The sequence below is a fragment of the Anabrus simplex genome, chromosome 8 (assembly GCF_040414725.1).
Source record: "Anabrus simplex isolate iqAnaSimp1 chromosome 8, ASM4041472v1, whole genome shotgun sequence".
Lineage (NCBI taxonomy): Eukaryota > Metazoa > Arthropoda > Insecta > Orthoptera > Tettigoniidae > Anabrus > Anabrus simplex.
Genome location: NC_090272.1, coordinates 171,975,058 through 171,992,649, shown reverse-complemented (window position 1 = coordinate 171,992,649; position 17,592 = coordinate 171,975,058). Strand labels below are relative to the sequence as shown.

Here is a 17,592-nt window from a genome sequence, read left to right as displayed (position 1 = left end):
TTCCTGTGGCATGATCATAATGTATTCTACACGATCTACAAGCTGTGTCTGAAAAGTTTGGTGAATGGTCGCCTCGGTTGTACACCGTGCTAGTTCGGACGATCCGCTCGTGCATACGCATAGGGAGACATGACACCAAGTGACCCCTATCGGTCAAGTCAACACAGTTAAATGGAGTTGAACACTGCAACACATCGCACAGAGTCAGTGTGAGGACCCGTGTCATTGGACAATGGAGTGCAAAATGGAGCAAGGCGTTAACATGAAGTTTTGCTTCCACCTAGGCAAAACAGCAACGGAAACATATGCAATATTAGTGCAAGTTTACCAAGTTGAAATCTGGGATAACTTCAGTTTTCTGCACTGCAATTGGTTGATTGGTGAGGATTAGGTGTTTTGTTGAACGTGAGTTAGTGCGACTGGGGTAACTTCTGTTACCAGCTGATAAAAAAGATAGGTCATAGAATACAGTAAGAAAGTTGTTCGTGAGAGGATTTTTTTGGAATAGGAACTGAACATTGCCAGTCTATATCTAGATTGAAGTTGCCTGTTATATAAAATAGCTTTGTACTGGTGCTGGATGTGTTGCACACTACCGAGTGACTGTATCAGTTGATCATTAATATGCTGTACTGATTTTGGAGCTCGATAAACTGATCCTAGAACTTTGCACTGTTTTGCAGACAACTTTGAGTTGTTGCCTAATGAACTAAATAGAATCTTAATTGATACCAAATAAAGTTAATAATTATGGACATGACACAACAAACAACACAAAATAAACAGATGTCAGGTCCAGCATCAAATCCACACTGCATTGAGCAAAGAGACCAAACCATGGGGCAGACCTGCTTTCAAAGTCTGACACACTCACACACAACATAAAATAGCCATCAAAGACCAACGTTCAATAAAATATATACACACAATACAGAGCTCCACTGGAAAAACATAAAAAATAAAAGGAACGTGAATGGCTGTATTTCATGGGAAAAATTGTGTGTGACGAAAATCCTGGGTACGCCCTGGGACTCAAACTGAAGATATTCTGCATGTCACCGAGGTTGGGTCACTAAAAATCCCTATCTGTGATGATTATAAAAGAAGAAACAAACATTCTAATCTGGCGTTCCAGTAACCCATATCCTCATACCGAAATGAACATAAAGCACTTGGGAAAATACATGTGCAAACTTATTTTGTGAGCCACAGGCAATTTTACTCTCTATGGCCAGGCTTGACATATTTACTTTGCAGAGCTCTCCCTTAAAGAAAACATGGTCAAGGAGGGTTCCCCACCTTCCATCATAAATCTCTTATCACATGGTCCTGCCTCATCTTGACAGGCCAGTGAACTTCCATTTAAATCCTCTTCACAGCAAAACATCATGTCGCCTCAGGAAATATTACATTTCAATCACAATTAAATGCATCACATTCTAAAGTTTCATGCATTTATATGTACTCTGCACATTTGCCTCTCTCACATCACATCAAACCATTGTAAATCCTAACATTTCCACAGAATTTAAACATGAATGATCCGGGTTCACGACTTAGCGAATGCACAAAAAATAAACACACTGTTTTCTTCTAACTTATACTCAAACAAACATTCAAATGGATATTAACGTGGCCATTATTTTCAGTCTATTGAAATTATTACCCTATCTGAATTGGAAGGAGATGTAGTCGAGCCCCAGGCATGTCACTCATCACACAAATTTATACAGCCAATTCTTTATATTACGATCATGCAAAATTTCTTTCATACCAGAGTGCATTGCTATTCCAATGATTAACACATCAGCAAAGGCATATAGATGACCCTATCATCAAGCATTTAGGATATAAAATGAATATCCCAATATAAAGAAAGAAAAAAACAATATACCACTTGGAATCAAAAAACACTTTACCCTTATTGTCTAAAGCACACTAAACCTTTTGGATATCTAATCTTTAATTTATGCTCATGCATTGTTGTTGTTGTTGTTGTTGTTGTTGTTAGTCGTTTAGTCGCTTTCGACTCTCCGTGACCCCATAGACCAAAGTGCGCCATTTCTTCCTGTCGTATACTATTTTCCGAAGTCTTTCTAAATTGAGAGCCGTGGCTTCCTTGATGTCATCAATCCACCTCATCCGTTGTCACCCTCTTCTCCTGTTACCATCAGTCTTCCCCAGCATTAAGGTCTTTTCCAGTGAATCATGTTTTCTCATGATATGACCGAAGTACTTTAGTTTTTGCCTGAGTATTTGACCATCCAGTGAACAGCCTGGGTTGATTTCCTGTAATATGGACTTATTAGATCTCTTCGCAGTCCACGGAACTCTAAGGAGTTTTCTCCAACACCATAGTTCAAATGCATCTATTCTTCGGCGCTCAGCCTTTCTTACTGTCCAGGTTTCGCTTCTGTACATTGCTACTGGGAAGACCATAGCCTTCACTATACGAATCTTCGTTCTTAAAGTTACGTCTCTACTCTTGAAAATGTAATCAAGGTTGGCCATTGCCTTCCTCCCAAGGAGCAAGCGTCTCTTAATTTCATGGCTGCAATCGCCATCAGCAGTTATTTTCGAGCCCAAGTAGATGAAACTAGGAACAACCTCCATTGTTTCACCATTTATATGCCAGGAGGTGATAGGTTTAGTTGCCATGATCTTTGTTTTCTTGACATTCAACCTTAGTCCAGCTTTTGCACTTTCTTCTTTCACCTTCATTAGTAGATACTTAAGTTGTTCTTCACTTTCTGCCAACAGGGTGGTGTCATCAGCATATCTAAGGTTATTTATATGTATCCCACCAATTTTAGCTCCAGTTTCTGTTTCATCTAATTTGGCATTCCTCATCACATACTCTGCATATAAGTTGAATAAGTAAGGTGACAATATGCAGCCTTGACGTACACCTTTCTCAATCTTGACCCATTCAGTTGTTCCATATAGGGTTCTCACCGTAGCTTCCTGATCAGAGTAGAGATTTCTCATAAGGCAAATAAGATGATCTGGTACTCCCATAGTCTTGAGTACTTGCCACAATTTATTGTGGTTGACACAGTCAAAGGCTTGAGCATAGTCAATAAAGCATAAGTATAGGTCTTTCTGGAATTCTCTTGCTTTCTCCATAATCCAGCGAATATTAGCAATTTGATCTCTGGTTCCTCTGCCTTTGCGGAAACCGGCTTGTTCTTCAGGTAGTTCTCGATCTACATACTGCCAAAGCCTATTTTGCAGGATCTTGAGCATAACCTTACTAGCATGCGATATAAGTGCGATTGTTCGGTAGTTTGAACATTCTTTAGCGCTGCCCTTCTTTGGAATTGGGATGAACACTGAGTTTTTCCAATCTTTTGGCCACTGTTGGGTTTTCCATATTTGCTGACATATTGAATGTAGCACTTTCACAGCATCCTCTCCTAGGATTTTGAACAGTTCTGCTGGGATTCCATCGTAACCACTTGCCTTATTGTTTGCAATACTTTCTAGGGCCCACTTGACCTCACTTTCTAAGATATCTGGTTCTGGCTCTGACAACAGAGTAACTTCATCATCAGGAGTATTCCCATCTTTCCTATACAAATTGCCTACATATTCCCTCCACCTTTCTTTAATCTCCTCTGCTTCAGTAAGATGTTTTCCATTTTTATCTTTTATCATTCCAGTCTTAGCCTGGAATTTCCCTCTTATGTCTCCAATTCTTATGTAAAGATCTCTTGTCTTACCCAGTCTGTTATTTTCCTCAACTTCCTTGCACTGTTCATTCAAAAAGGCATTCTTATCTCTTCTAGCTAGTTTCTGAAACTCTGCATTTAATTTAGACATTTTCGATCTTTCCCCTTTGATTTTTGCATTCCTTCTTTCTTCTGCTATTTATAGTGCTTCACCCGATAACCATTTGGCCTTCTTGTTCTTTTTCTTGGGAATATGCTTTTCCGCTGTCTCCTTAACAACACAACGTACTTCTGACCATAGCTCTTCTGGAACTCTATCTCTTAAATCTAATCCATTAAATCTGTTTCTAACCTCTACTGTATATTCAAGAGGTATGCTATTTAGGTCATATCTGCTTGATGGTTTAGCTCTGTCAATCCTCTTTAATTTGAGCCGGAATTTGGAATTTAAGAGCTCGTGATCTGATCCACAATCAGCCCCAGGCCTTGTTTTGGATGACTGTACAGCACCCCTCCACCTTTGACTACAGAGAATGTAGTCGATCTGATTCCGACATTTACCATCTGGCGAGGTCCAGGTGTATAGGCGTCGTTTGGGCAATTGAAACAGTGTGTTGGTAATGACCAGTGAGTTGTCTTGACAGAATTCTAGGAGTCTCTGTCCAGCTTCATTTGTTGTGCCAAGGCCAAATTTTCCCGTTACTCCATCTACAGTTTGATTTCCTACTTTGGCATTCCAGTCGCCAATAATGAAGACGACATCCTTCTTTGGTGTTAACTGTAGCAATTCTTGTAAGTCTTCATAAAACTGGTCAATATCTTCCTCTTCAGCTTCAGTGTTTGGTGCGTAAATTTGTATGACTGTGATGTTGGCCTTGAAAACGTACAGACATCATTCTATCAGTTTTAAAATTGCACCCCATTATAGTGTTACGCACCCTGTTGCTAACTATGAGGGCAACTCCATTTTTCCTTTGGTTTTCATGTCCAGAATAGTATACCATGTACTCATCTGTAGCAAATTCACCAATACCAATCCATCTCACTTCGCTTATTCCCAGTATATCGATGCCCAGTCTCTTCATTTCTCGTTTGACTATATCCAGCTTTCCTTGATACATGGATCTTACATTCCAAGTTCCTAAACAGTACTGTTCCTTGCAGCATCGCACATTTCTTGAGGCTTCTCTCAACGTAGTTCCCCCCGGAGATCCGACTGGGGAACTTGAAACTCCGGAATATTTTGAATTGAGCAAAGCCATGGGGTTTTCTTGGGAAAATTACAGTGGTGGTTTCCCGTTGCCTTCCACTGTCCTCCACTCCTGTTGGCTCACTGACCCAGTTTCCCGCTGGGGTTGTAAACACAACCTTCCACTGGGTTGCTCTCTTGGTGAGTTCATATATTCGCATCACACCCCTGTTTCTAGCCAGAGTCTCAAGATGTTCGTAGAGACTCCCCCAGGTCGTTTCCTGGGCCCGCTCATGCATTACTCACACATTAAATTATATATACTTGAAATTTATATCATATTCCAAAGTTTCCATCCCCATCTAAATTTTCTTTAATTAATAAAACACGATGACCAACTCAAAGTTGCTCCCTAGTTTCAAAACCAATCCATATTATTTTTACGACTCTATCCTACGCAATTTGCATATATTTACAAGAAACTGAACCTGCATTTACAATACTACATAATATTTCAAATCAGTGTACTTATCGTCATGTTGGGATGTCCATGGCTCAAGCCTCGGAGAGTCCCCTGGTGAATGTTTATGTCTGCATGACATTGGCATGGATCACTGGTTCAAATTTTTCTTCTTTCCCTTTTCCCTTAATGCCCTCGCAGGCGTTGGGTCCTACAGCCACTTCCCATATAAAGTCCAGTCCAGTGTCAATTTTCTCAACTCTCCTGGAGTCTTTCCCCTCTTTCGTGCCTGGTCAAAGACATAGGTGTCCCACTTCAGCCCTGGTCATCCTCTCCCTCTTTCTTCCTCTGGTCTTGCTTGGAATATTTGTTTAGGCTTTCTTTCCTCTTCCTTCCTCACCAGATGTCCCAACCAGCCAAGTTCCTTCTTATAACATAAATTGATCAGTGGTTCTTAGTTAAGACACTCTTCCCTTGTCCTAGTATTTCTAACCATATCTCTCCTTGTCCTTCCATCTGTTTTACACAAATAGATCATTTCTGTGGCAGTGAGTCTGCTCTCTAAATTACTCTGCAGTGTCCATCTTTCAGATCCATACATCAGCACTGGATGATATACTGATTTGTGTATTCTCATTTTTGTTTTCCTGGTAGCTTCTCTCTTTCCTATGATGGTATTATTAATATTATAATATAGATTGTTAGCTTTATGGATTCTGTGATTTATTTCAGAATCCACTTTGCCATCTGCTGTTATGATGCTGCCTAAATATGCAAACTGCTGAACCTGTTCTAAAATCTCATTCTGCTACTCAATGCTAAGGTCTTTTTGTTCTTTCTTAGTAAGATGCATAACTTCACTTTTACTAACAATAACTTCCATCCCCCTGTCTTGGAGTGTGCACCCCCATTCAATCACCGCCATCTGTAATTTATCTCTATCTGTTGTCAAAAGTGAAATATCATATGTGTATACTAGTGCCTGTATCCACACTTGTCTCATCTTGAAATTTCCAACTTTGCATTTACTTGTTCACCTCTTACGTTGTTTAACAAGTTGATCCATGAATATTATAAAGAACAGAGGGTTAAGCCCGTCACCTTGCTTGACACCTCTTTCCATAGTAAATTCCTTTGAGGTTTGACCATTTATCCTCACTACACCTATAACCCAGGCTAAGAGCTCCATTCAGGATCAGAATTCAGGACAGGTGTCTGTGAGAAATCAGTACAAGTCACTGCAGTTACAACAACCGAGAGAAGATGAGGAACAGGGAACTGTTGCCGAGAAGTATGGAAGTAGGAGAAAGGGAAGAAGTAGGAAAGGAAAATGTGGAGTAATGGATAGGAAAAGACAGGTGTAACAGGGTCATGGGATGAAGAAAAGGGAAGAGGAAATAACTTCTGCAGCTGTCAAGAAAGATGGGACTGACCAGGAGGGGAGGGGATCAAATGAGCTGGGTAGGGTTGAGGTTCTGGTCATGGGAGATTCCATCGTTAGACATGTCGGGAAAGTGTGTGGAGGAAAGGGTACCAGGGTAGAGTATTATCCAGAAATTAGGTTAAGGCAGATGTTGAGGAAAGTAGAAAAGGAGGAGGGAAAGGAGAAGGTGGTAGTGTTTCACGTTGATACTAACAACATAAAACAAGCAGGTATAAGTACCAACATAGCTGGGGATGTGTGGGACCTGGTAATTGCAGCACGGGCGAAGTTTAAGGAAACGGAGATTGTTATCAGTGGACTGGCTGGAAGGTGATTGGGGATTTAAATAAGTGGGTATGTGGGACACTGGGAGTGAGATTTCTAGATCCTAATGGGTGGGTAGAAGATAGGGATCTGCACTCAGATGGCCTTCACTTAAACCGCAGTGGTACATATAAGTTAGGAAATTTGTTTCGAAGGGTTATAGGGAGATACATTCAGGGAAACAGGGTGGCCTAGGGAGTGGTGTTAAGGGAACAGGGAACTGGAAATCAAGTAGGGATGACATAAAAATGTTAGTGCTCAACTGTAGAGGTATCGTAAAGAAAGGAATAGAATTAAGTAATTTAATAGATATATACTTACCAGATATTGTAATAGGTGTTGAATCATGGCTGAGAAATGATATAATGGATGCAAAAATTTTCTCACGGAACTGGAGGGTGTATCATAGGATAGGAATGTTAGGAGGGGGAGTATTCATTCTGGTGAAAGAAGAATTTGCAAGCTACGAAAAAGTTAAAGATGACAAACACAAAATTCCAGGGGTAAGGCTCTTCTCTAATGACAACAGGCAACTTGATGTCTTTGGAGTGTACAGACCAGGAAAGGGTAGCACAGATGCTGATTCAGAATTATTTGATAAGATAATCAGCTATGTGGGAAACGATAAGGAAAGAAACATGATTGTAGCGGGTGATCTCAATTTACCAAATGTCAATTGGGAAGGTAATGCGAACGACAGGAAGCATGACCAACAGATGGCAAATAAGTTAATATGGGAAGGGCAACTGATTCAGAAAGTGATGAAACCAACTAACCAGATGAGCTCTATAGAGAAACCGAAGTAATAGATGGTATTAGTGATCACGAAGCTGTTTTTGTGGTAATTAAAAATAAATGTGAAAGAAAGGAAGATATTAAAATTAGGATTATTAGGCAGTATCATATGGCTGAAAAAACAGGCATGAGGGAGTTTTTAATAAGTAACTATGATTGGTGGAAAACGGTAAATAAATATGTAAGCAGAGTCTGGGATGGGTTTAAAGCAATTGTTGAGGAATGTGAAAATAGGTTTGTACCTTTAAAGGTGGTAAGGAATGGTAAAGATCCACTGTATTATAACAGAGAAGTAAAGAGACTAAGAAGGAGGTGCAAGTTGGAAAGAAATAGAGTTAGAAATGGTTGTGGAAGTAAGGAGAAATTGAAGGAACTTACTAGGAAATTGAATCTAGCAAAGAAGTCAGCTAAGAATAACATGATGGCAAGCATAATTGGTGGCCATACAAATTTTAGTGAAAAATGGAAGGGTATGTATAAGTACTTTAAGGCAGAAACAGGTCCCAAGAAGGACATTCCAGGAATCATTAATGAACAAGGGGAGTGTGTATGCGAGAATCTTCAAAAGGCAGAAGTATTCAGTCAGCAGTATGTAAAGATTGTTGGTTGCAAGGATAATGTCCAGATAGAGGAGGTGACTAATAATAAAGAAGTATTAAAATTTACATATGACAGCAATGACATTTACGGTAAGATAAAAAGGTTGAAAACTTGAAAAGCAGCAGGAATTGATAAGGTTTCAAGGGATATACTAAAGACAATGGGTTGGGATATAGTAACATATCTGAAGTACTTGTCTGATTATTGTTTGCATGAAGGAACTTTACCAAATGAATGGAGAGTTGCTATAGGAGCTCCAGTATATAAAGAAAAGGGTGATAGACATAAAGCTGAAAATTACAGGCCAGTCAGTTTGAGATGCATTGCATGTAAGCTTTGGGAAAGCATTCTATTTGATTATATAAGACATGTTTGCAAAATTAATAACTGGTTTGATAGAAGGCAGTTTGGGTTTAGGAAAGGTTATTCCACTGAAGCCCAACTTGTAGGATTCCAGCAAGATATAGCAGATATCCTGGATTCAGGAAGTCAATTAGACTGAATCGCGATTGACCTGTCTAAGGCATTTGATAGGGTAGATCATGGAAGACTACTGGCAAAAATGAGTGCAATTGGACTTGACAAAAGAGTGACTGAATGGGTGGCTCTGTTCCTAGAAAATAGAACTCAGAGAATTAGAGTAGGTGAAGCTTTATCTGTCCCTGTAATAATTAAGAGGGGAATTCCTCAAGGCAGTATTATCGGACCTTTATGTTTTCTTACATATATAAATGATATGAGTAAAGGAGTGGAATCAGAGGTAAGGCTTTTTGGCTTTTTGGCTTTTTGCGGATGATGTTATTCACTATAGAGTAATAAATAAGTTACGAGATTGTGAGCAACTGCAACGTGACCTCGAAAATGTTGTGAGATGGACAGCAGGCAATGGTATGTTCATAAACGGGGATAAAAGTCAGGTTGTGAGTTTCACAAATAGGAAAAGTCCTCTCAGTTTTAATTACTGCATTAATGGGGTGAAAGTTCCATTTGGGGATCATTGTAAATCCCTAGGTATTAATATAAGGAAAGATCTCCATTGGGGTAATCACATAAATATGATTGTAAATAAAGGGTACAGATATCTGCACATGGTTATGAGGGTGCTTAGGGGTTGTAGTAAGGATGTAAAGAAAGGAGCATATTTGTCTCTGGCGAGACCCCAACTAGAGTATGGTTCCAGTTTATGGGACCCTCACCAGGATTACTTGATTCATGAACTGGAAAAAATCCAAAGAAAAGCAGCTCAGTTTGTTCTGGGCGATTTCCGGCAAAAGAGTAGTGTTACAAAAATGTTGCTAAGTTTAGGCTGGGAAGACTTGGGAGAAAGGAGACGAGCTGCTCGACTAAGTGGTATGTCAAAGATTTATAACAATAAAATTCTTCCACCTTTTTGATACTTATATTTGCATTTTAGCAAATTAATTAATTGCACACAGTACATGTTTCGTTCTTTTTTAGAACATCTTCAACTGTTTATATAGTTTAGGTGATTCACTAAGTGTTTATCTTTAAGTACATTATAATCAGGTACCTTGTTCTTCTTAAATATTATGTAAATATGAATTGAATTAAAATAAATTAAAAATAATGTGTTGGTTAAATGGGTTAGTGAAATGAGATGGAATGGATATACTTATAGTTAGCCTATTTTAAAAACTATTTCTATTCATTTGAACAGTTGTTATTAAAAAGTTTCCACCACTTTTTCACTAAAATACTTCACTTGTCTTCAAATTAAAAAATGTACGACTTTGCTTTGACACTGTTCTGAATATTGTTAAGAGTTCACTTCTTTCACTCCCTCCAAGGTGGCTGCTATTTGTTTTTGAACTTACATAATCTTGAAATTGGGTTATTTACGGAACCTTGAAGCTCATTACCATTTGCCAATAATAAAGGAGCTTCCCCATATTCTTGCTGTTGTCAAAATCCATTCCTACTGTGACCTTGGAGGAGCTACGTTTGAAGCGACCTTCCCTCTTGAAGCTGATTTTTTTGCAATAAGTGGTATGTTCCGAGCTGTCATTGGAGAGATGGCATGGGAGGACATCAGTAGACGAATAAGTTTGAGTGGTGTCTTTAAAAGTATGAAAGATCACAATATGAAGATAAAGTTGGAATTCAAGAGGACAAATTGGGGCAAATATTCATTTATAGGAAGGGGGGTTAGGGATTGGAATAACTTACCAAGGGAGATGTTCAATAAATTTCCAATTTCTTTGCAATCATTTAAAAAAAGGCTAGGAAAACAACAGATACGGAATCTGCAACCTGGGCGACTGCCCTAAATGCAGATCAGTAGTGATTGAAATTGAAAAAAAAAAAAAAAAAAAAAAAACCTCCTGTATACACTTTTTATCACCGTAAGTCAGTTTGAGGGTAATATGTGCCTTCCGTAAAGCCATCTATAGCTCTTCCCTCGGTACTCTGTCAAATGCCGACTTCAAATCGATAAATGCTGTAAATAGTTCTCCTTCCTGATTTAGGTTCTTTTCTGCTGCATTTCTCAAACAGAAGATCCAATCTTATATTTGCTGATGGGGTCTAAATCCAGCCTGTTCTTCTTCCAGTTCTTCCTCCACTTGCTCACTGAGACTCTTCTCTATTATAGTTGAATATAACTTCTGGAGAACTGATGCAAAGCATATCGTTCTGTAATTATGACAGTCAGTTGAGCTTCCCTTCTTGTGAATGATATTCCGCTCCCAAACTTCTACTATTTTCTCAGAGTTCTAAACTAACTTGAAGAGATCCCAGATCCAGTTCTCTTCCTCCGAATTTCACAGACTCCAGGTGATCCCAGCCTGCTGCTTGACCAGTTTTGATGGACTTAAATGCCTCATGCACTTCCTTCAAACTAATGTCTTCTTCCTTTTCTCTCTCTCTCCACTGTTATCTTCTTCCATTGGTGTCATGCCCACCATTCTATTGCTTTCCTTGAAGGTTTCTGAGTAATATTCACTCCACACTTCCAGGATGTCATTTATGTTGATTTTCAGCCTGTTATTTTTATCCTTAATATTTCTGATTTCCTTTCCCCTTTTTCCCTTCAAGCTTTTTACCACTTGCCAGAACTTTCTTTGATTTTCCTGATAACTTTTTTTCTATTTTCCCTTACGAACTGTTCCCAGATTCCTTTTTTAGCTTCCTTGACTGCTCTCCCTGCTTTATATCTTAATTGTATATATGTTCCTGACATTCATAACGCAACTGAGGAGGCCTTAAAATGGATCAAAGGGCTTGATTTGGAACTATAGGCTTCTGTTTGTATATATTGTGTATATATTGCATACTTATTTATATAATCTTTCTGTGTACATCATACGATAAATAAATAAATATATGTTCCTTTGTCTTTCTCACTTTTGGATTTCATATATCTTCTCCTTGCTTTTTTCTTAGCTGCAACCGCTTCTTTTACCGTTTCGCTACACCATCTTGTCAGTCTCTTATTTCCTTTGACTCTGCTGATCCCGCACACCTCTGTAGCTACCTGGTTAATTGTCTCTTTCATCACCTTCCATTTGTCTTCCACGTTCCACATACCTCTGTGATTTTTCTCCTTCTGTATGAGTTTTCGCTCAACTTATTCTCATATTCCCATCACTTGGAGATATCCTCTAAGGCAGATACTTTCACTTTGACATAATTCATTTTTGTTGATTCTTGTATATATCAGAACCGGGTTTCCATTACCAGTAAACAATGTTCAGTGTTGAGTTCCGCACTGTGGAATACCCTCACATCCATTAAATCATAGTGGGTATTCTTTGTGTACACATGGTAGTCTATTGTACTTCATACATTTCTGCTTATTGCCTCAAAGGTTATTTGGTGGATCTGTTTATGAGGGAGGAAATAATTTTCTAGTCGTATTTCATTATCTATGCAGAACTCAAGCATTCTCTTCCCATTGCTGTTCAGACTTCTCTCTGCCCCATACCTTCCCAAGCTTCCATGACCAGAACTCATCTTATTCCCAACTCTAGCATTCCAGTCCCCCATTATTATCACTGATTCTATGGTATCTCTAGCTTTGTCCAATGTCCTCTGGAGGGCAGAGTAAAATATCTCCTTTTCTATCTCACCACTATCTTCAGTAGGAGCATATATTTGTATGAAAGCAACTTTTCGGTTATTTTCCAGATACATATCTAATCTCATTATCTTTGGGCTCGCTGCCTTCCAATCCATCACTTTATTACTTAATTGTTCACTTGTGATAATTCCAATTCCTTCTTTAGCCGTACTTCTCTTATCTAATACTGAATATCTTAGAATATATCCTGGGTCCACTCCCATCTCCCCTGTTCCCTTTTTCTTCACTTTGCTGATCCCAAGAATTTTGAGTTTGTACTTCTTCATCTCCTCCACCACTTACACTTCCTTGCCTGTCAGAGAGGTAATATTCCAGGTTCCGATTCTCATATTCTGTTTCTCGCCAATTCGTCGTCGTGTGATCCGTCCAGCTTCAAATCTAATATTTCTCTGAATTGTTTCGAAATTCACTCCCTCCAGGTCATTAACCCTACGATGGAGCTAAGACAGTGAGAGGGCTGCTCCCTTAAAGCCTCTGTCCTTGCTTGATTTTCCTTCTGGGTTTACACCCATAGCCTTTGGGTCAAAACTCTATCCACAAGACAGTGGATTGCCTCAGTTGATCCACAGGTGCTTATTTGGTATAACATTATTCGTACCTGCCTTGCATATCTACAGAAACTTCCCCTATCAGCCATTGGGACGCGCCGTGTTGGGGTTGAAGCCCCCCATCCCAGTCTGTTTGCTGAAGAGTACTGACTGGCTCCTACTCAATTCAGACCAGTCCCCAACTGGAACTAGACCAGGCACGGTGGTTCAAATTCTTCTCTTGGGTTCACTGTCGGCACCTGCATGGTTTTGAGATCAGATCCACTGGAACTGGCTAATGCAAAGGACATTCAATTAACTATGTCTTCCTTCGATGCTGTTTATGAAATCAAGTTTACGGAGGAATATACTTAAATTTTCTCCAACACTGTTTATCAAAGCACTGTAAAATGGACTCTAATTAAATTTTCTCTGACACTGTTTATCAAATCAAGTTTATGGCAGAATCTAATTAAATTTTCTCCAACACTGTTTATCAAAGCATATACAAACTCCACAGTCCTATGGTGATACAATCGTCCTACTGCCCGCTTGAATTTTCACATCATTTCCACCTCATCAGGATTTTTACATTCCTGTCCATAACCAATGTGCGGATTACTTATATATTTGACTCAAAATTGTCTCTTCGACAGCGTAACGACACAATTCGATTTTTTCACTCCCGCACAAAGGAAATAAATTTTCTGACTCGCGACGCGACCAGACCATCTGTTCCCTCTCAACACTTCATAGCAAGTCCTCCTGTCCTCCACAGGTCGGTTTCTTAAATAATCACACCCCAACACCCAGAACGGATGGCGGATCGTCCCCACTACAATTTCCATAGCTTGTGTTCTACAGATCTTTCGACATTGGTGATGTGGTCAAAATATGTAGCTCATAATTCTATGATGTCTGATTATATGGGGAAAATTCAATCGGTAATTAAGCAGATATCTTCAATCAAATAATGACGCCTCTTTGGAGATTTCCCATCTGGAGTTTGGGTTCACAGCTGGTGTGAGTATGCTTCTAATGCTGCAATTTGACTAACACTGAATTTTTACAACCCTTTATAATTTTGGCAGAGGTCTAATATGCTCGCATATGACATGCCGATCCGTCCGTTAATAAGTAATGCGATTATCTCAAAATATCCAGTCTCAAACCAAGTTAACAAGTTGGCATTACCATATTTTGGCCATTTTTAGTGGGCGGGGTTATTAGAATGTGTCTTCCCTCCTTGTTCATTCCTTAGCTAACGTTCTCTCTCTGGAGATTTTTCAAGCTATGAATTACTTGAGTAGGCACCACCAAATCAGAGCTGCTGCACAATCCGACACAACCTAACTTCCATATGGACAAAGAAGGCTAGAAAAATGCCTCAATTCCCTCAGTCAGTTACCAATTAATTATATCTATTACCGATACAGTTACAGTATGTATGTATGTATGTATGTATGTATGTATGTATGTATGTATGTATGTATGTATGTATGTATGTATGTATGTATGTATGTATGTATGTATGTATGTATGTATGTATGTATGTATGTATGTAAAACCTTTAGGATTGTAATCCCTTTCTGAATTTAACTCTCAATACATACCAAGCAATGGTTGGGTTGTTTCATCTTCTGATTTACGTTGGCAACATGTGCTGAAGAATTCCCGCCAGGTTTTTGACTTTTTTGTTTTCTTCTCTACATCTGTTAACAGAAGAAGGTGATGTTTACTTGTAATTTTTCTGTAAATTTTCGGGAACTTCAAAGCTGATAGGCATGGAGAGAGAAGGACATACGAGGCAATTCTGCGAGGTTGGAGGATGGATGTATAAGCTCAGATGGCATTTCCCGTATGCAATACAAATTTAGATATTAAAAAGTAGACTTTCACACCTGTTAAATGACATAATAATATATAATTTTGGGGATGTGTAATACTTATTATAGGGTGATGCATTTCAAATCTGCAACCAGGATCATCTTCAGAACAATAACAAAGATGTTAGTGGCAATTGTAACTCCATAGTAATTAGACTCAAGATGGACAGACACTGTTAGGAATGTAGTTCATTCCAGGGCTTCCAGAGTCAAGGAGAAAGATGTTCAAGAATGAACTATGGAGGGCAGCTATGATCCACTCAGTATATAGCCATCCCCTTTGTTAAAAGTATTCGAGTGTTTAGCAAAATCTAATGCTTCACGAATGATTCTAGGTATAAATTGTATTTCTTTACAAATGACAGATGTTGCATCAAAAATTATTTGATGGTCATTATGCATGGAACTTTCTGCCTCAGCAGACTTTTCTGGCTGGCAAACACATAAGTGCTTGCAATGATGCTTAACCATTGATACTACCATTCTAGATGTTTGGCCAACATATACCGATCCACAGGTGCAAAGAATCAGTCATATATATTCCAGCGCAGTTTAAACCAATAGGATCATTTTTGATTCAACATGTGTCTTTTGTAAAGAGAAACAATTTATACCCAGAATCATTTGTGAGGCAATAGAACTGCTAAATACCCAAATAATTTTAATAAAGGGGACAATTATGTATGTTCCGGATATATCCCTGGTCAGCAGAGGTAAGGAAGTGTGTGGGGTGAATGGCTGGACAGTGAAGAAATTGGAGTACAAGTTACCCTTATAAGATTCCAGAAATTGTATTTCTTTCCTTTCTGATTAATTTTAAAAAATTGAGTTTAACAACAACCAACAGCCAACAAAACAGCATAGGTGCTCCAAAAATTAGACCATAAATATAACTGGACCTCGTCAGCTCTGAATAAATGACCAAGAGCTCACAAGCTCTGAAGCAGGTACAACACCTTCAAACAGGTACCGGTACATTAATCAGGGAAGAAACTCCCATTTTGCTTTAACATACTAGAAAAGCATATTAGCTATTTACTGGTACAAGCAACAGAGTACAAATTCATATTACAGTTAAGTTAACCACAATTCAAAGGCAATACTTACTGGAAAAACAGAGCATGTCTCTTGGTACACTTTTAATTCAAATGTCACAACCCAGTGACACATACCATCAAATGTGCCCATGTTGGGCAATATAAATTTACCTGGAAAAATGTCATAGTGACACAGCTTATTTAATGTCAAGGTTGCCCTCACAGAAAAGTACATGCAGAGGCATATGATTCATATCACATGGCCATGAAAAATAAAAATGGAAAGGTTTACTAAAGGCCAAAATTCAGAAGTTAAATCGAGGCAGAAAACAAGCACTCCAAAAAATTCAAGGAAGAAAAACTGAAGTGGGATTAAGGCCCTAAGAAACAGGGGCTAATCCCATGCTACCAGGTGACTAAAAGGGAAAACATTAAAGGCTGAGAATAAAATTTAGGAGATGAAAATATTTAGTCACCCAATCCAAATAGAAGGGGAGGATTCTGAGGCTAACAACACATGCCCCCTTACATTTAATTAACTTCCCAGTAGAGGATAAAATTTAAATCCAAAGACTGTGCACAAAGCCCTACATTACTAGAAGTTCTAAATGAAAAACCGCTGAAGCCTTCCCCACACTTCACACGCCAGAACAGTCACTTATTTAATTTTATTCTGCCATACCATATTAGTTTGAAGCTCCTTTGGGCCATGAGCCCTGCCGCCTTAGCTTCCATGGGAGCCTCTCTCAATCCTCCTTCATGATGCGCACACCGGCACACTAGCCAGGTAAGACCCAGAGCCCAAGAATGGCTCCTATTACAAAGGGAAAATAGGAGAAACATCTAGCTTTTTACAATCCCAGTATGTGATTGGGAAGCTACAAGTTACAAAACAGGAGCATAATTGGTGAATAATTTAACATTCTAGCTTATGATAGGCTGTTAGAATTAAGGAGGCTTCAGAGATAGTATTGACAACTTGGAAACATAAAGGGTAACATAAGCATAACATTCAAACTTTCCCACAAATTAATTTTGAGCTTTGCCCTCCAGAGTTAATTCTAAAACATATGTTAGAGCCATCTAAATATCAAGGGAAAAACTTTTACAACATTTCAGAAGTTCTTAATTGCTATTAGAGATGGCCATAGTTGAGAAGGCACACAAAATGAACAGAAAGGAAAGGTATACCTCTGGTACAATATAGTGAGCAGATGGTGGTTGCCTTCCGTAGTTAACTCTTCCAACATCTTTCCCCTTGACTTTGGAGGCCCTAGAATGAACTATATTTCTAAAAGGGTCTCTCTCTCTCTCTCTTGAATCTAGTTACTATGGCGTAACAATTGCCACTAACATCTTTGTTATTGCTGTGAAGATGATCCTGGTTGCAGGTTAGAAATATGTCAGCATATACCATTATAAATTTTACATTACCTATCATCCCCAAAATATATATTATAACTAGCAGTCACCTGCAGCTTCGCTCGTGAGGATTTTGTAATTTGATAAAAGTAATCGTTCCTTGGTACTGTACTAAGACATTAAGACATTATCTCAAAATCCCTAAAGTATAAAAATTCA

General features: G+C 38.8%; 1 protein-coding gene across 1 annotated transcript in view; it reads right to left on the bottom strand.

The window, feature by feature from the left end:
- The window catches only part of LOC136879354 (sodium/potassium/calcium exchanger 1), a 232,766-nt gene that overhangs the window by 94,126 nt on the left and 121,048 nt on the right, over positions 1-17,592 (bottom strand). Inside the window, exon 10 of the mRNA XM_068229086.1 lies at positions 14,702-14,800. Within this exon, the coding sequence (XP_068085187.1) occupies positions 14,702-14,800 (99 nt within the window). The remainder of the gene's footprint in view (positions 1-14,701; positions 14,801-17,592) is intronic.